Source organism: Notolepis coatsorum, assembly GCF_963971535.1.
Source record: "Notolepis coatsorum genome assembly, chromosome: 6".
Lineage (NCBI taxonomy): Eukaryota > Metazoa > Chordata > Actinopteri > Aulopiformes > Paralepididae > Notolepis > Notolepis coatsorum.
In genome coordinates, this window is record NC_140170.1 from 74523718 (window position 1) to 74543483 (window position 19766).

The 19766-nt window shown below is 51.0% G+C and overlaps 1 protein-coding gene across 1 annotated transcript; it reads right to left on the reverse strand.

Moving 5' to 3' along the window:
• Nucleotides 1–4413: 4413 nt before the first annotated feature.
• LOC311229558 (parapinopsin-like) lies at nt 4414–19540 on the reverse strand (the record flags this gene model as incomplete). The annotated part of the gene is given in 5 exon segments (XM_084315634.1): nt 4414–4530; nt 5890–6132; nt 17329–17657; nt 19206–19494; nt 19496–19540. Coding segments are annotated over 5 exon segments (1023 nt in total).
• Nucleotides 19541–19766: the final 226 nt, after the last annotated feature.

The following is a 19766-nucleotide window of genomic DNA, read 5'->3' on the forward strand; positions in this document are numbered from 1 at the left end:
ACTTTTCGGGTCGGCCATGCAGCAGATGACGGCAGCCTGCAGGGAGATGGAGGAGGAGCGCTCCATGCTCCAGCCCCATTTCCCCCGACCCGATGCCACCGGTGACGTGAGGAAGAGGCAACGCCGGCAGAGGCCTGCGGCCGTTGCCACCGTCGCCACCACCGCTGCTGGGCCTTCCGCGAAGAAGGCCAGGAGTGGAGAAAGTGCCGCTCCCGCTGCAGCCAGTCGCCCTGCGCCCGGAGGGAACGGTAGGGATCGACGTGACCAGGAGGCTCCTCAGCACCGTTCCTCCGGGCCGGCTTCCCGTGGGGGCAAACGGTGTTCTGCATGCAGCAGGCGACGCTAGTGACTCCCCTGTTTGCCCCTGCCCCCCAATATGATTTTGTTATTAAATAAAGGGTCCCTCCTGGTGAGGGACGGTTTTTTGTTACAAAACGTGTGTTTATTCACTATATATTTGGGGATACGATGTAAACCCTCAACTACTGTTGGGGTTGTGTTCTTGCTTAGGGAGTGGGGCAATTTTCCCTGAAAATAGTTTTTTGGTCGCTATTATGTATGAGCTTAGCAAGGCCTGTGGCTAGCACTTGGTCGAGGACTTATGTCTTCTCTCGTCATAAAAGACGGCGTTCTTCTTGCAGTAGTAAGAGTGAACTTTTGCCTTTTTTATTGTATGAAGAGGGTTGTGTATGTTCATGTTACGTTTAAGTAAACGTGGCATTGAGTCCACAACTGGGTTGAGTGTTAGCCTGCAGAAGTGGTTACATATATAGCTATTGTACCAAGGTCCTTGGACCCTCTCTTTAAAATGTTGTTTTTTCTTTACTTTAGGGTAAAGGTATAAAAATGCGGGTGGCAAGTTTCGCACATGAGCCTAAGCCTTGTATAAAAGCCAGTTTTTTACACAGACAAGTTTATTGTCTGTGGCTGGCATGCAGAATGTAAAGCTATTACCCTAACAGGTATATGCGCTTTCATGTAGCACGCTAACATGGCGCTGCTTTGTTGTTGCATCGTATCAGGGGTGTGAGGTCATGTGGGGTGAACTGATAAACCCCTCCCCCCTTTTACTGATTGGCCAGGGGGTTGGGCCTCCTGTCCTTCAGTCTCCCTGTCGGGCTGTGGGGTCAGCGCGTCACAGGGAGGGGGGGGGGGGGGTTCCCTGGTCCCACTCCATATTAGGATGGGTGGGTCACGGGATTTCCCCGGCCATGGAATACGTCACTGGGTGCGTTTTCTATTGGCCATGAGACTTCCGTGAGTTTTTTCAGGCTCTGTGCTGCGGACCGCTGTCATTGTCAAAGTTGGATGATGCAATGCATTTGAAAACTGTTTGTTTTCTACTCTGCTCTCTATTAAAATGTGTATTGGGCCTTTGGTCACTTGGCCCAATATTACATATATCTTTTTCAATTGTTACTCACGTAGAGGTCTCTCTGGGGGATTTTCTGTCTTCCCCTCTTGTGTAAAGAGCAGAATTGACAGGGTTTACCCTCAGACGCATCATATGAGACCCGTATCTGTGTCTTATTGACCGACTTCCTGCTGCTCGTCCCAGACAGCATGGAGGGAACGTTGTCTGGTGTTTCTTATTAGAATTCACCATTGATGTGTTTTGGGTTCTCGACGTGCATATAGCGCTGGCCCTGGGTGCTTTCAATGAGGAACCACGTTATGGGCTGGCGCGCCTTGGTTGCCCAATTCATAGAAACTGCGTTTTTTATGCGGGCGGCTGGGAAGGAGATTTTATCTCTACCGAGCGCCAGTGCACTAGGTTAGACTTGACGGCTCACGTACATCTCCGGGGGAGATGACGGAGTAGATAAATACATTGGCGTAGGGGTCTCACGCCCATGAGGTGGGCCACCAGGAGCAGTGCATTCGCGTACTGACCGCCTTGGTGGCGCCCTCTGTGATGTTTTGTATCGACACGCGTACCTACCCCCCTCTTAGAACTGGGGATGGCGGCGTGACTAGGACACAGGACTGGTTCTGGTCGCGCCGGACCAGGTCAGTTAACCCGTTGTCCGCCGGGGCGCAGATCTGCTGTTCTGGTACCCCGAAGGACTTTGTGCTTTTCCGGGGGGGAAATGCCGGGTCGGCCCGGGCATCGTGGGGATTGATGTTGTGGATGTGTGTGTCATGTGTATGCCACTATGAGTTGCCCTTAACAGTGATGTGCTTGGTCCATACTGTGTTGTACCTTGCGCTGTGTTAAGGGGCCTGGTCCTTCTCCATTTATTTCACCCCTCCCTCCCCCTGCTGGGCGGGGATAGGAGGGGGCTGTCGAGGAGGTTCCGGTCAACCCCTCTAGGCATCCCTGTGTAGGTCTCGGTCCGCCAGGCCCAGGTCCGAACTCGTTCTCGTCGACCTGTTGGCCTGGGTTAACCCTTTGAAAACTGAAACACTTGTACTGCTTGTATAGCCTGTGTATACGCGCAGTTATGTTTCTGAGTTTTCTTGGTGGGTTAAGGGAACAACCGCCTCCTGTTAAACTAAACATAGGGGAGTGGTTGGTTCCCCGGTGTGTTGGTAGCAGAGTCGACTCTCGGGTTGAGGCCGGGCTTGACCCCGTCTGCCCGAGAGTGTGCCCCCGCATCTTTCATGACGTCTGCCAATTGTGTCAGCCTCTTCTTTGAACCTCGACCCTGCTGGATTGGGGGGTCAAGTTTGTGGAGGTTATGACATGGTGCACAGCATACCGAACACCCCTTCTGCCGGGATACTGTTCTCACAGTAGACCCTTTAGGCGCCTGTCTAGTCCGCAGTGCTCCAGGCACAGGTCGAGTTCTGCTCTTGGGGCCTGTTGCCTGGATTGAGGGATCAACCTCCTTGGGGGTTGTCTCCCCGGCACGCCGACTGGCCCCGCAGTGTTGTGGTGCTTCAGAGTGCTTCAGAGCGGCGTGCCAAGTGGGGAAGGGCCTGCTCTTGATTTGGGCCCTGTCCGATACGCTGGCGATGTAGGGGGTGGTGTCACCAGTGACCGTCTGGTGGGGTCCCGATGCTACGACCCCGTTGGCCTCACCAGGGCTCTTTTTTCAGGGGGTCCTAGCCCTCAGGTTGTCCTAGGGCTGGGACCTCCTCCGCGCTCCGCTGCTACAGCCTTGCCACAGGGTTGGGTTCTTGGCCTTCGACCCCGTGATGTTGGGGGCTGTGACGGGGGTGTTTTGCTTCCCGTCCGTTCCCTGGTGGCATGTGGGATGCGCGCCTGAGTTGTCGCGGGTCCTTCTGAACGAAGGTAAGTCCCACGGTCTGCTCACCCTGTGCGTTTGAGGCGCTAAACCCTCTTCGCACAGTCGGATCCGATTCCCTCCCGTCCTCCACTAGGGGGGTCCAGGGGGCTCGGGTCCTCCCCGGTTCTGATGGTTGTAGGGGGCCTCAGCGGGTACATCTGTCGAGCTTTTCGCTCTGCTCAGCTCCTGTGTTCCAATAGAGCAGAGCGTAAAGCTATACAATCTATAATGTAAGGTTATCCTATAACCCTAGTTATATGAGTATAGCGAGCGCTCTGCTCTGACTCACTGAGGACCCCATGGTCTTCGCCGTCGGTGGTGAAAGACTTGGGAAGGAACTGATGGTGTGGCCACGAACCCGCTTATATAGGAGCAGGTGTGGGTGTGGCCAGGCGGAGGTAAATAGGTGTGTGCATGTGGAGAAAGTTATTCATTATTAGAGTGGATAAAGGGATAGTTCCAATAGAGCAGAGCGCTCGCTATACTCATATAACTAGGGTTATAGGATAACCTTAAGTTCTCAGACTTATTAATGTCAATGACCCCAAATTGACACAGATTGGACCACAGACCCTCATTTGGTGGGGAGATATCAGCGGAGAGAGTGACATCTATGGTCAGAATAAGTCAGGCTCTGCTGGGGGCCCATGGAGACCCCTTCAAAGATCCCAGGGGGTCCCAAGACCCCATTTTGAGAATCACTGTAATACGTGACTTAAAGGAACACGTCAACATTTTGGGAAATTATCTTATCGTCTTCTCCAGAGAGAGACAAGAAGATAGATACCAGTTTCCTCTCTGTGCGTTCAGTAGAAAGCTATCTGGCTGCAAGTTAGCCTAGCTTAGCACAATGAATGGAAGCGGACATGGCCGGTTAGTCTTCTGAAGAGGTGTTAGGTGGACAATGCCTAGGCTAACCGGTCATGTCCGCTTCCATTCATTGTGCTAAGCTAGGCTAACGTGCAGCCAGATAGCTTTCTACTGAACGCACAGAGAGGAAACTGGTATCTATCTTCTTGTCTCTCTCTGGAGAAGACGGTAAGCTAATTTCCCAAAATGTTGGCGTGTTCTTTAAAAAAAAATACTTGAATTGAATTTATATTCAAGGTTATTTGTATGAAAGCATGGCTTATTGTATATAGAATGTGAACGATGGTTGAGTGTACATGTTTTTAAAGCGTCAAGAGGGAGACACTCTGTTGCTGGAGAGCTCCACCGTGGTCTGTGTCTCCGCCGCCTCGTCCTCCGGTCGCGGCTTCCTCCCACACCGCAGGAAGGGCACCGCGTAGCTGCGGAACTACAGCAGTGGAGGAATACAGAAGTGCGATTCACACAAGGCTCTAGCTTTTGGATATTATTCCACAACATAGTAATGTATGGTGGTGGGTGTACTTCGGTCAAAAGTAGTTCCTGTATGAAACTGGTGACAACGAATGTTCCCGAATTTCCCCAAGGGGATCAGTAAAGGAATAACTTATCATATCGTATCTTATCTTACAACAACATCTGTGGATTCTCTTGAGTGACAAGGTCATGATTAATGGAAACAGATATTGCTCTTGGGTTTTTCAAATGTTTTATTTTTTTTGCACTTTGAGCGCCACAAACCAAGTGCCATTCAGCTCCATTGTATTGGTGTGACGGCCGATATCTCCACAACTAGGCAAATCACAACCAAAACTACTAGATGGATAGATAGATAGATAGATAGCAGTCCAGGTAAGGGAAACAATGTGTTTTTTTTGGTGAACTGTCCCTTTAAAGGGGTGATTTTTGGAACCCTAGCCCTATTTCCTACTTACCAATGATGTTGTTGATCTGTAAGAGTCCTTTCTCAGCACAATCCATGCTGTTCCTCATACTAGCTCCGGCTAGTTAACCACAAATCGATGCCAAGTCAATGGGGTCAAGCTCCTGTCTGTACAAGCTGACTGAAAACAACTGAAATCATTGGTTAGCCGGAGCTCGTGTGAGTAACAGCATGGGTTGTGCTGAGAAAGGACTTTCACCGATCAACATCATGATTGTTAAAAGAACACGCCAACATTTGGGGAAATGAGCTTACCGTCTTCTCCAGAGAGAGACAAGAAGATAGATACCAGTTTCCTCTCTGTGCGTTCAGTAGAAAGCTATCTGGCTGCATGTTAGGGAGAGGTGTTAGTTAACCGGCCATGTCCGCTTCCATTCATTGTGCTAAGCTAGGCTAACATGCAGCCAGATTGATTGATTGATTGATTGATTGATTGAAAAGTTTATTAACAGATTGCAGAATGGGTACAGTACAGTACAGCTCAATACATACAATTGTTAAGGGGATGCAGACCAGAGAAAGACTTTCGTCTTGTTTACATCAGGGTCCCCCATTTTCAATTCATCATAACATATATGACATACGATACATGACATACAGATAGACAGTACTGCTACATCTATACATTTATGACATATCAGATTTGCAAATACAGTACTGTTTGTGATACAAAAGTGTCCAGAAAAAGAGTGTATATACATTTGGCGTAGAAACTGTATAGCTTTCTACTAAACGCACAGAGAGGAAACTGGTATCTATCTTCTTGTCTCTCTCTGGAGAAGACGATAAGCAAATTTCCCAACATTTTGGTGTGTTCCAAAGATCAGAAGAATCCCTCTAACATACCTGTTTGTTGAGGAATATGTAGATGAGGGGGTTGTACAAGGTGCTGCTCTTGGCCAGGTAAACAGGGAGCGTGCCCAGCAGGGGATGGATCTCCACGTCGGGGCTGTGGACCACCGTCAGGGCCAGACTGGCGTAGGGCAACCAGCTGACCAGGAACATCATCACCATGAGCACCACCATGCGAGCTACCTTCCTCTCTGCCTTGGCTGCGGCTCCGCCTTCGACACACTCCCTCCGAGACACCTGGAGACGCGAAGACACCATGTCACGGAACATTGACTTCATGCAATACAACGTAACGCGTGTTGTATACAGTAGATGTATTCATGCACTGTAGAAAAGATGGAAACGGTCATGTTGATAAATCGCGGGTAAGACTACGACAGCCGGGTGATGAGGAAAAAGCTAGAAGCCATCCTGGAGACCCCCTCCCACCCCCTCTATGAGGAGCTAGCCAGAATGAAGAGCATGTTCAGCGAAAGACTCACCCCCCCCCCGACACACCACAAACCGCCTGGGCTGGTCCTTTATACCGGGAGCCATCAGGCTCTTCAACCAAGGGCTCGGATGGCCGGCTCTGCTGCCAGGAGAACTAACGTTGTCAGAACTCGGGACGTGAGAACTCGAGACTCATATCACTCATTGTACTATCTTAATCTTGTATCTTGTATTTTGTACTTTTTATATTGTATCTATAGTATATATCGGACTGTGAAGCTCTGTACCCCCCATTCTGCTTTGACACCTGAATTTCCCCAAGGGGATTAATAAAGGATCATCTTATCCTATCTTAGAACAGACGCACTCTTCAGAAGGATGCGTTGAAATGACACAGGGTAAGTCCTACCTAAACACATATACATGTGTTAAAAAGAAAATCACACATGCTGGCTTTAAATCAAGTTGCTATTTAAAGCTGCAGTAGCTTCAATCGACATTGTTTTGTACATTGTACTTTTTAATGGTATGTACGATAACATGATGGTCTTCGTTGTTCAATGCAACCCCGGGGAACACCACTTGGCCGGCCAAAAACATCTGATTGGTTATTGATGCAGGGAACTGTTGTTTTCGGCCAATCAGATGTTTTTTGCCGCGGCCAAGTGGTGTTCCCGGGGTTGTATTGGAAAATCAAGACCATATTATTTGTCTTTTTATTTCAGTTTAAAGCTGCTGGTGCCTCTGGGAGTGCCTCTTGCTCTATTTCTGCTGGGCAGGTAAACTCACTCTAACTCAATTCTCCGAAGTGGCCTACTGCAGCTTTAAATAGTACACGCTGTGTCGTTTTTCAACTCACCCATATTAGTAGTTATTTCAACATATCCTCTTTAACACTTTCCGTGCCAGCCATAACGTTGATTAATGTCCTCGAGTGCCATCATCCACTTCAATGATAGCGTTAAAAACATATAATCTATGTTTTAATCGGTTCATATCCTTTTTATAGCATTTCGAAAAGCTATCGTTTTCTCAAAAATTTCAGGAAAAAAAAAAGATTCCCTCATAAACGGCATTTATTGGAATATTCTCGAATACACTAGACACGTTGTCATTTGTCTGCCTATTTATGAATCGTTTTCAAATAAACGCTAGATTATCGATAGTATATGTGTACTTATGCACGCTATAGAAGCGAGCTGAGAAATCGATTCTCTCATTTCCTCAACAGCACACACACACACACACATATACACATACGGGACACGCTGTTATCTCAGTGAATACAGCTCTGATTATCCTAAAACTGGTAACATAGACTCTGTGAGGTTTCTGTCCTTGCTCACTTCCTCGCTCTGTTCCTTTAAACCACCTCGCTCTGTTTTCCATTTGTTTCTGTTAATCATTTCATTCCCCCATTCACACGCTTCTTCCCAGAGACGTCGTTGATTGGTTCTCTCCCGTCCACACGCTTTTCAATCACATCCCCCAGCTGTCACTGCTTGTCAATCAATCAATCCCGTATTATTTATACCCCGTTTCCCCACTCAAGTTTTGTTGGATCGTTTTGATATTTTCTGTTTGCATTCGCCGTTCCTGCTGCTGCTGTTGTTCCCTGTGCTTTACCTCCAGGATATCCAAGAAGCCTTCCTCTTGGACACCTTTTTCCCGTGGCGACGCGCTCGCTCCGCTGCTGTTCCAGCGCTCTTTACGCACAACGCCTGGGTGAGTTTTTAATGACTGTCTTTGATCAAATTCCGTTTTCGTGTGTTTTTATAACACTGAAGATTACCACCTTTTTATCAGACAGTCACTCACCCAGCGGTTGCCTTTTTGATTGTTTCACTGGGATAATATTTTGACCTAACACCTCCCACTGTGTGTTTATCACACCGAAGATATTATCACATTGGATTGTATTTTGGACTTCGCTCTCAGTGTCTATTTTTGCACCGAAGATATTTTTCACTTGGGATTGTGTTTTGGAACATTGCTCACTGTGTGTGTTTACACGAAGATTAGTTCACTTGGATAACTTTTGTTTTTGGGTACAAGTCACCTCTCCTGTTCTCCTGCTCGTTCTACCTGCACCCTGTGTTGACTCGCTCCCTCTCTCTCTCTCTCGGTCCCGCATCACCTCGGAGATTCTGCCGAGAGAAGTCTGCAGAGCGGCTCTGACGTCAGCATCTGCTACCCCCTACTACCACCTCGGGAGAAGCTGCAGAGCAGCAGAACATTTTCATCCTTGCTTGAATTCCTGTCTTGTTTAGACTCTTCCTATTCTATGCTGTTTAATTAGTCTCAATAAACAAGCCCCTGTTTTTGGCAACTCTGAATCCTACTCTCTTGTGTCGTTGCGTTTGGGGTCGGTGTCAAACCATAACATTACGATCCAACCAAAATGACGACCCCAGCCGACACAGAGAGGGTCAGAACCGCACTTGCTAATCAAGTCGAGTTGACCAGGGATCACAGTCTCCAACTAGAGAGGGCTGCGGCTGCGGTGCAGGATCTCAGGGAACAGGTCCTGCCTATTCAAGGGTCAATGGCCGCTCTGGCGGGACAACAATCCGGTATTCTCGCTCAGCTTCACTCGCTGAGCGACACCGTTAATGCTTTACTTCCTTCACATCCTTCAGGAGCATTCACCGCAGCCCCAGCAGATCCCGCACCTCGGGAACCCCGTCTCTCCGTCCCACGGCTGTTCGACGGCAATCCCGAAGAGTGTGCCACATTCATCATGCAATGTGAGTTGGTTTTCCGTCATCAACCAAGCCGTTTTACTGCTCGAGGGTCCCAAGTGGCTTATATGACGAACTTGCTTTCAGGCCATGCTGCCCAGTGGGTCACTTCCTCCTGGGCAATGGATGCAGATTTTGTTTTCTCCTATCCAGACTTCGTGGCGGAGCTCCGCAGAGTGTTCCACCATCCAGCCCGAGGTCTGGACCCCGGAGCCCGGTTGGGGACTTTCCGACAGGGAAGCGGCAGGGTGACGGACTATGTCCTGGAGTTTCGACTGGCGGCGGTGGAGAGTGGATGGAACGACCCTGCACTTCGCCTAACCTTCTTGAGGGGACTCAGTGACGCAGTCCGGGACCAGCTCGCTACCCGGGAGTTGCCCGACTCCCTCGAGGACCTGTTTAGCCTCGTCATCCGCATCGACGGACGCCTCCTGGAGAGAAGGCGCGAGAGGACCCGACTGTTACCTCCTGAGGTACCCCGGATTCCCCGGACGCATGACGTCACTCCTGGACGCCCTGTCCTCAACACTACTGGTGGTAGCAGGCCTCCCTGTTCGGTTCGCGAGGCGGAACCCATGCAGCTGGGACGCTCTCATCTGAGCCAGGCGGAGCGTGAGGCAAGGCTCAGGTCCGGTCTCTGCCTCTACTGCGGAGGTGCGGGACACCGAATCGCCGACTGCCCCACCCGGCCAAAAGATCAGGCTCGCCGAGACCCCGGGAGATCCTGGTGAGCCGTTTTTCCCATTCCCAGCGCCGCGCACCACCTGACCATCTGATGAGCGTCACCCTGGCCTGGGGGGACCAACGTGCCACGGTGGAGGCCCTCATCGACTCTGGGGCAGACGAGAATTTCCTCGACTTCGAGTTCGCTACCCGAGCCAACATTCCACTTGAGGACCTTGTGAGGCCCTTGGAGATCTTCTCGTTGGACCAACACCGCCTGGCCGACATCTCTCAACGCACCGGCCCAGTCGTGCTGACCATCGCTGGGAACCACGTCGAGAGAATCCAGTTCCTCATCACCCAATCCCCCCTTGTCCCGGTGGTCCTGGGTAGGCCCTGGCTCGCGCTGCACGAGCCCCACATCGCCTGGTCCTCCGGTACCATCAAGGGCTGGAGCTCCTCCTGTCACGCCCTGTGTCTGCAGGCGGCGTCCTGTCCCCCGCCCCGGAGGCCCGCTGGTGAGTTGCCTCCGGACCTGTCGTCCATACCTCCCGAGTACCACGACCTCTTGGAGGTTTTCAGTAAATCCAGGGCTCAGGCCCTTCCACCTCACCGCCCCTATGACTGCGCCATCGACCTCCGCCAAGGGGCTCCCCTTCCCGGCAGCCGCCTCTACAGTCTGACCGTTCCGGAGAAGAAGGCGATGGATCTCTACATCTCTGAGTCATTGGAAGCAGGACTCATTCGGCCTTCCTCCTCCCCGGTGGCGGCCGGTTTCTTCTTTGTTGGTAAGAAGGATGGGGACCTGCGACCCTGCATCGACTATCGTCAGCTCAACGAGATCACCATCAAAAACAAGTACCCTCTACCTCTCATGAGCTCCACCTTCGAGCCACTGACCCAGGCCTCGTTCTTCACCAAGCTGGACCTCCGGAGTGCCTACCATCTTGTCCGTATCCGTGAGGGCGATGAATGGAAGACCGCCTTCAAGACCCCCAGGGGCCACTACGAGTACCTAGTGATGCCGTTCGGCCTCACCAACGCCCCGGCGGTATTCCAGGCACTCATGAACGACGTCCTTCGTGACATGCTGGAGGTGTTCGTGGTGGTGTACCTGGACGACATTCTCATCTTCTCCAGGACCCTCGAGGAACACATCCAGCATGTCCGCCGTGTGCTGGAGCGCCTCCTCCACAATCGGCTCTTCGTCAAGGCGGAGAAGTGCCGTTTCCACGCCGACTCCGTCGACTACCTGGGCTTCATCGTTGAGAAGGGCTTGACCCGAGCGGATCCTCGCAAGATCCAAGCTGTGGAGGATTGGCCTGAACCCACCACTCGGAAGGAGTTACAGAGTTTCCTCGGGTTCGCCAACTTCTACCGAAGGTTCATCCGGAACTACAGTCAAGTGGCGGAGCCACTAACCAAGCTGACCTCCCCCGCTCTGCCGTTCGACTGGTCCCCAGCGGCATGCGCTGCGTTCCGCTCCCTCAAGAAGAGGTTCACTTCCGCCCCTATCCTGCTCCACCCTGACCCCAAGAGACAGTTCATTGTGGAGGTGGACGCCTCGGATACTGGCCTGGGCGCTGTCCTATCCCAACGTTCTCTTTCGGACCAGAAGGTGCATCCTTGCGCCTTCTACTCGCGTCGCTTCCTCCCTGCCGAGAGGAACTACGACACCGGCAATCGGGAGCTGCTGGCGGTCGTGGCTGCGTTGGAGGAGTGGCGTCATTGGCTAGAGGGTGCCGAGGAGCCTTTTACCATCTGGACGGACCACAAGAACCTGACGTTCATCCGCGCTTCCAGGCGCCTCAACGGTCGGCAGGCGAGATGGGCCAGTTTCCTCAGTCGGTTCGACTTCTTGCTGACCTTCCGCCCCGGTTCCCGCAACACGAAGGCCGACTCCCTGTCCCGGTTACACTCCAAGGGGGCTCCACCCTCTGAGGACCCTACTCCCATCCTCCCGGAGGCCAGAGTGGTTGGAGCCATCACCTTGGGCATCGAGGGTGTGGTTAGGCGTGCCCTACGCTTCCAGCGTGCTCCTAGCAACGTCCCTATGCATCGTCTCTTCGTCCCCGACTCTGCCCGGTCCCGGGTACTGCTTTGGGGCCATACCAGCCGGTTCGCCTGCCACCCTGGCGTCCATCGCACGTTCTCCTTCCTGGCTCGTCGTTTCTGGTGGCCCACCATGCGGAACGACGTCAAGGAGTTCGTATTGGCCTGCGCGGTCTGTGCCCGCAGCAAGGCCTCTCACCAGGCACCCTCCGGGCTCTTGCAGCCACTTCCCGTTCCGAGCCGTCCGTGGTCACATGTGGCGCTGGACTTCGTCACAGGCCTGCCCTCCTCCCAGGGGAACACCTGCCTTCTGACCGTGGTGGATCGATTCAGCAAGGGGGTTCACCTCGTGGCCCTTTCCAAGCTTCCCTCGGCGGCCGAGACGGCGGACCTCCTGACTCACCACGTGTTCCGCCTTCATGGGTTTCCCCAGGACATCGTCTCTGACCGGGGGCCCCAGTTCACCTCCCAGGTATGGCGGGCCTTTTGCAAGGGATTGGGGGCAACGGTCAGTCTTTCCTCTGGTTATCATCCCCAGACTAACGGGCAGACGGAGAGGATGAACCAGAGCGTGGAGTCTGCTCTTCGGTGTGTGGCAGCCGAGAGACCGGCATCCTGGAGCCGTTTCCTTCCCTGGGTTGAATACTCCATCAATTCAATGGTCAGTTCCGCCACCGGCCTCTCACCCTTTGAGGTTTCCCTGGGCTACCAACCCCCTCTTTTCCCCGCACAGGAGGCGGAAGTGGCAGTTCCCTCCGTGCAGGTCCACCTCGACCGCTGCCGACGAGTTTGGGAGATCACCAGGACCGCGCTGCTCCGGACATCTGAGCGCGCCTGTCGTGGTGCCGACCGGCGCCGGGTTCCTGCGCCGACTTACCGCCCTGGGCAGAGGGTGTGGCTCTCCGCAAGGGACCTGCCGCTACGGTCCTCGGCCAAGAAACTCAACCCCCGTTTCGTCTGACCTTTCGAGGTCCTGAAGGTACTCAGTCCGGCGGCCCTGCGCCTGAGACTTCCTGCGTCCATGCACATCCACCCCGTGTTCCATGTCTCCCGGGTTAAGCCCGTCTCCCTCAGTCCCCTTATGCCTCCAGCTCCTGATCCTCCGCCTCCCGTGTTGGTGGATGGTCACCCCCAGTGGCAGGTCCGCCGGTTGATGGGCGTTCGTCGGCGGGGCCGGGGGTTCCAATACCTGGTGGACTGGGAGGGTTACGGTCCTGAGGAGCGTAGCTGGGTCTCCCGGCAGCTCATCGTGGATCCCAGCTTGATCGCTGACTTCCATCGTGCCCATCCTGACGAGCCGGGTCGGCCTGGTCGCCGGGTGGCTCCCGTGGAGGAGGGGGTACTGTGAGGTTTCTGTCCTTGCTCACTTCCTCGCTCTGTTCCTTTAAACCACCTCGCTCTGTTTTCCATTTGTTTCTGTTAATCATTTCATTCCCCCATTCACACGCTTCTTCCCAGAGACGTCGTTGATTGGTTCTCTCCCGTCCACACGCTTTTCAATCACATCCCCCAGCTGTCACTGCTTGTCAATCAATCAATCCCGTATTATTTATACCCCGTTTCCCCACTCAAGTTTTGTTGGATCGTTTTGATATTTTCTGTTTGCATTCGCCGTTCCTGCTGCTGCTGTTGTTCCCTGTGCTTTACCTCCAGGATATTCAAGAAGCCTTCCTCTTGGACACCTTTTTCCCGTGGCGACGCGCTCGCTCCGCTGCTGTTCCAGCGCTCTTTACGCACAACGCCTGGGTGAGTTTTTAATGACTGTCTTTGATCAAATTCCGTTTTCGTGTGTTTTTATAACACTGAAGATTACCACCTTTTTATCAGACAGTCACTCACCCAGCGGTTGCCTTTTTGATTGTTTCACTGGGATAATATTTTGACCTAACATCTCCCACTGTGTGTTTATCACACCGAAGATATTATCACATTGGATTGTATTTTGGACTTCGCTCTCAGTGTCTATTTTTGCACCGAAGATATTTTTCACTTGGGATTGTGTTTTGGAACATTGCTCACTGTGTGTGTTTACACGAAGATTAGTTCACTTGGATAACTTTTGTTTTTGGGTACAAGTCACCTCTCCTGTTCTCCTGCTCGTTCTACCTGCACCCTGTGTTGACTCGCTCCCTCTCTCTCTCTCTCGGTCCCGCATCACCTCGGAGATTCTGCCGAGAGAAGTCTGCAGAGCGGCTCTGACGTCAGCATCTGCTACCCCCTACTACCACCTCGGGAGAAGCTGCAGAGCAGCAGAACATTTTCATCCTTGCTTGAATTCCTGTCTTGTTTAGACTCTTCCTATTCTATGCTGTTTAATTAGTCTCAATAAACAAGCCCCTGTTTTTGGCAACTCTGAATCCTACTCTCTTGTGTCGTTGCGTTTGGGGTCGGTGTCAAACCATAACAGACTCCTTACCTTAGATCAGATGTTCTCCAAAAAGATTATTCCAATTCCTGATCGCCATTCCAAATATTGATCATGTTTATTGATTGATTATTGGCTGCTGTAAATATATATTCCAGGCTGCTTTCCAACTCGCGATCACTTCCCTCATCATCAGATCCCTCGCCAGCATAGTGGAGCGAGGAGGCTCCCCCTCCACAGATCCACCAGTATAATCGAATGGCCTGCAGTTACACAGGGATAGACGATAGGGGGCGGTATTTTCCCATCGGAGCTCCTAGAGGGGCTGCTGTACCAACGGGAGACTCGGTTGATGAAATATGAATTCAGATTGCTAATAAAAAAATTAAACGACAATTTGCGTCGTCGGCACTCAACGGGGGGCATGAAAAGACGACATAACACGTCGCTGGCACTCAAAGTGTTAAGAGTGCAGTGGTTCAAACGTTGACAAAGCTCCTCTGTGTCCAGAGCATGTTTACCTGGCTCCTCTGTGTACCAGAGCATGTTTACCTGGTGTAAGCTCCTCTGTGTACCAGAGCATGTTTACCTGGCTCCTCTGTGTCCAGAGCATGTTTACCTGGCTCCTCTGTGTCCAGAGCATGTTTACCTGGCTCCTCTGTGTACCAGAGCATGTTTACCTGGTGTAAGCTCCTCTGTGTACCAGAGCATGTTTACCTGGCTCCTCTGTGTCCAGAACATGTTTACCTGGCTCCTCTGTGTACCAGAGCATGTTTACCTGGTGTAAGCTCCTCTGTGTACCAGAGCATGTTTACCTGCTGTAAGCTCCTCTGTGGACCAGAGCATGTTTACCTGCTGTAAGCTCCTCTGTGTCCAGAGCATGTTTACCTGGTGTAAGCTCCTCTGTGTAGAGCATGTTTACCTGCTGTAAGCTCCTCTGTGTCCAGAGCATGTTTACCTGCTGTAAGCTCCTCTGTGTACCAGAGCATGTTTACCTGGCTCCTCTGTGGACCAGAGCATGTTTACCTGGTGTAAGCTCCTCTGTGTACCAGAGCATGTTTACCTGCTGTAAGCTCCTCTGTGGACCAGAGCATGTTTACCTGCTGTAAGCTCCTCTGTGTCCAGAGCATGTTTACCTGGTGTAAGCTCCTCTGTGTAGAGCATGTTTACCTGCTGTAAGCTCCTCTGTGTCCAGAGCATGTTTACCTGCTGTAAGCTCCTCTGTGTACCAGAGCATGTTTACCTGGTGTAAGCTCCTCTGTGGACCAGAGCATGTTTACCTGGCTCCTCTGTGTAGAGCATGTTTACCTGCTGTAAACTCCTCTGTGTCCAGAGCATGTTTACCTGGCTCCTCTGTGGACCAGAGCATGTTTACCTGGCTCCTCTGTGTCCAGAGCATGTTTACCTGGCTCCTCTGTGTCCAGAGCATGTTTACCTGGTGTAAGCTCCTCTGTGTACCAGGGCCCTGTTTCTTGTACGTGGTTCAACTAAGTCGATCAAGATGTCATTATCCAGCTTCAGTTAACCCGATGTTTGAAGCCGGGATTTTCCTGTTCCAAGAAGGTGGATTCAGTCTCGTTAACTCAAGCCAGACTTGATTCTCAGGATCAGTGCGCGCGCCCGCCTCAGCTGAGAAGACAGCAGGTGTCGATCGCAGAAATCCTGATTCTCTAGCGGCATTGATTGATTAATTGATTTAAAACTTTATTAACATATTGCAGTACGGCTCAATCGCCTCGCCGACAAGTTAAATGCGTTATCTATAGGCTAATTTTAAGTCCCTCATTACCTCAATCAATCAGATTATATTTCTTTAAACTTGCCTGCTGGATTGAATAATCAAATGAGATCTTGCTAGCGAAAATAATTAGTTAACTGTTATACAGAATTACGATACGGCTCTCGTACCCATTGATTGATGTATAGTCAATCTTTAACTTATCTCCAATGTGGTCTAACGGGTTGTTCTTTTGACTTTCACACAGACGACCGGGGTTCAAGACCCTAGTCGTCTCCTTCTTTTTGCAATATAGGAATAATTCAATTTGGTGCACGTTGAGAGCTATAAAAAGAATGACATCCTCAATGCATGTAGATTTATAATATTTTAACTTAAAACCAGGCTACTTTGGCGTATAATCATTAATTATATTATATTCAAAAAAATCATATTGGAAAGACCGGGTTTTGAACCCGGGTCGCTGGGTTGGCAGGCTTGAGCACTACCGCTGGACCACTGTGCCAGATGGGATAAATTCATTGTTTATACATTAATGAACGAGAGACCCGTGTTTAGAATATCCTTTGTTATGAATGAAGTTTATCTCTTTATCCTCATTCATTAATGTGACGTCAACGGCTCATTCAATTTCTCAAATCCGTCAAACAGCGCATCTCATCAGACATCTTAATCCCAGTTACAATTAAAATAACCACATAATGTGTACATCGCACGAGCGAGCGCCACCGTCGCCACGGTATATATAACGTGCATTATTTAGGACAAAGTGAATTTAGTATCAGCATTTTGGGTCTATTTTACATTTCAAAAGCCCCCTCTGGAAGAATGGAGCACAAGAACGTAATTCAGAATGGTATAATGCAGATCGTAGACTGTGGGAATAGTTTCAGGAAACGGGCCGTCACTTCTTTGCGGGGGCGTGGCGATGGTTCAGGCTAAGTTGAACTTGAACTCTGCTTTCGACCAGGCTCAAACTTTTGGATATGTTGTCATGGTGATTTGGAAAATCCACGTACATGAAACCGGAAAGTCCGGCTAACCCAGTTATCCAGTTAAAGTTATCCGGCTAACTCAGTTATCCAGGTACAAGAAACAGGGCCCAGAGCATGTTTACCTGGTGTAAGCTCCTCTGTGTCCAGAGCATGTTTACCTGGTGTAAGCTCCTCTGTGTCCAGAGCATGTTTACCTGGCTCCTCTGTGTCCAGAGCATGTTTACCTGCTGTAAGCTCCTCTGTGTAGAGCATGTTTACCTGGCTCCTCTGTGGACCAGAGCATGTTTACCTGGCTCCTCTGTGTACCAGAGCATGTTTACCTGGCTCCTCTGTGTCCAGAGCATGTTTACCTGGCTCCTCTGTGTCCAGAGCATGTTTACCTGGTGTAAGCTCCTCTGTGTACCAGAGCATGTTTACCTGGCTCCTCTGTGTCCAGAGCATGTTTACCTGCTGTAAGGTCCACAGGAGTTTTGCATAGGACACCAGGATTATGACAAAGGGAATGGCAAAGCATAGGGCGAAGTAACACAGGATGTAGGAGACATTATTAGGGTCTCTGCCGTGCCAGTCCGGGGCGCAGGACGTCCCAACACCCTCCAGCTCGTAGCGGCCCCAGCCAAACAGGGGAGGGGTGTTCCATAGGAAGGACCACAGCCAGGACAGGGCCACGCCTGCCCCTGCATGCTTTAACTGGAAGGTAAACCGTCCCAGTGGCTTACACACGACAAACATCCTCTCCACCGCAATCAGAGCGACTGTGCATAGAGAGGTGATGCCTGTAGATGAGAGAGAGAGGTGATGACAGATGAGACAGAGAGGTGATGCCTGTAGATGAGAGAGAGAGGTGATGACAGATGAGACAGAGAGGTGATGACAGATGAGACAGAGAGGTGATGCCTGTAGATGAGAGAGAGAGGTGATGACAGATGAGACAGAGAGGTGATGACAGATGAGACAGAGAGGTGATGACAGATGAGACAGAGAGGTGATGCCTGTAGATGAGACAGAGAGGTGATGACAGATGAGACAGAGAGGTGATGACAGATGAGACAGAGAGGTGATGACAGATGAGACAGAGAGGTGACGACAGATGAGACAGAGAGGTGATGACAGATGAGACAGAGAGGTGATGACAGATGAGACAGAGAGGTGATGACAGATGAGACAGAGAGGTGATGACAGATGAGACAGAGAGGTGATGACAGATGAGACAGAGAGGTGATGTCTGTAGATGAGACAGAGATGTGATGACAGATGAGACAGAGAGGTGATGACAGATGAGACAGAGAGGTGATGTCTGTAGATGAGACAGAGAGGTGATGACAGATGAGACAGAGAGGTGATGACAGATGAGACAGAGAGGTGATGCCTGTAGATGAGACAGAGAGGTGATGACAGATGAGACAGAGAGGTGATGACAGATGAGACAGAGAGGTGATGACAGATGAGACAGAGAGGTGATGTCTGTAGATGAGACGGAGAGGTGATGACAGATGAGACAGAGAGGTGATGACAGATGAGACAGAGAGGTGATGACAGATGAGACAGAGATGTGATGACAGATGAGACAGAGAGGTGATGCCTGTAGATGAGACAGAGAGGTGATGACAGATGAGACAGAGAGGTGATGACAGATGAGACAGAGAGGTGATGACAGATGAGACAGAGATGTGATGACAGATGAGACAGAGAGGTGATGACAGATGAGACAGAGAGGTGATGACAGATGAGACAGAGAGGTGATGACAGATGAGACAGAGAGGTGATGACAGATGAGACAGAGATGTGATGACAGATGAGACAGAGAGGTGATGACAGATGAGACAGAGAGGTGATGACAGATGAGACAGAGATGTGATGACAGATGAGACAGAGAGGTGATGCCTGTAGATGAGACAGAGAGGTGATGACAGATGAGACAGAGAGGTGATGACAGATGAGACAGAGAGGTGATGCCTGTAGATGAGACAGAGAGGTGATGTCTGTAGATGAGACAGAGAGGTGATGTCTGTAGATGAGACAGAGAGGTGATGATGACATATGAGACAGAGAGGTGGTGCCTGTATGAGACAGACATTCAACACTATCTGAACATGAGAGAAAAGTAATGAACCTCAATACAAACCGCTGTCTGGTCAAAGGCAACAAATCATTAATACAAATAAATGTTGCATTACTTACATCACTTGCACTTCAAACATGAACGTATTCATAAATGTACATGTGACAAATTAAATAACGTTTTAAATGCAAGTTGATGACAGCCTGAGAGTTGTTGATGACATTCTGCACGACGTCCTCCTGTTCCCCACTCACTCACTCACCACACAGGGACACCGCGAACCCCTCCAGCACACAGCCCATCCTGCCGAGGGAGAAGCGCCCCAGGGCATTGTTGACCACGGTGAGCAGCCCCCCGGTCAGGGCCGTGCCCAGGTCAGCCACGGCCATGTTCACCAGAGCGTAGTTGAGCGGCTGCCTCAGTGCCTTGTGCACGAGGGACACGATGATCACCGTGCCGTTGAGCACGATGGCCGGACCCGTGAACACGGCCATGATGACGGCGAGGGCGATGAAGCCGACGCGAGAGAGGGGGGCCTCCCCTGCGGGGGCGCAGGCCATAAGAAGAGATGTTCATCGAGGAGGCAGAGGGTTGCATGATGGGTGCTTTTGTCTGACTCTGCTCCACTCCTGTGGTGCTTCGAGACACATCCGCAGCACACTAACTCCAATCAATGTGGGAGCGGAGTGGCGTGTGTGAAATTAGATGGATGCCTCTAAGTCTGCTAGTAAAGTCTCTTAAGATCCGGAATTAACAGAAAGTAATTCCTCGTGGTTGGTGGGAGATAAATCCTTCTCCTCGCCGGATTGTAAAGGCATCGTGA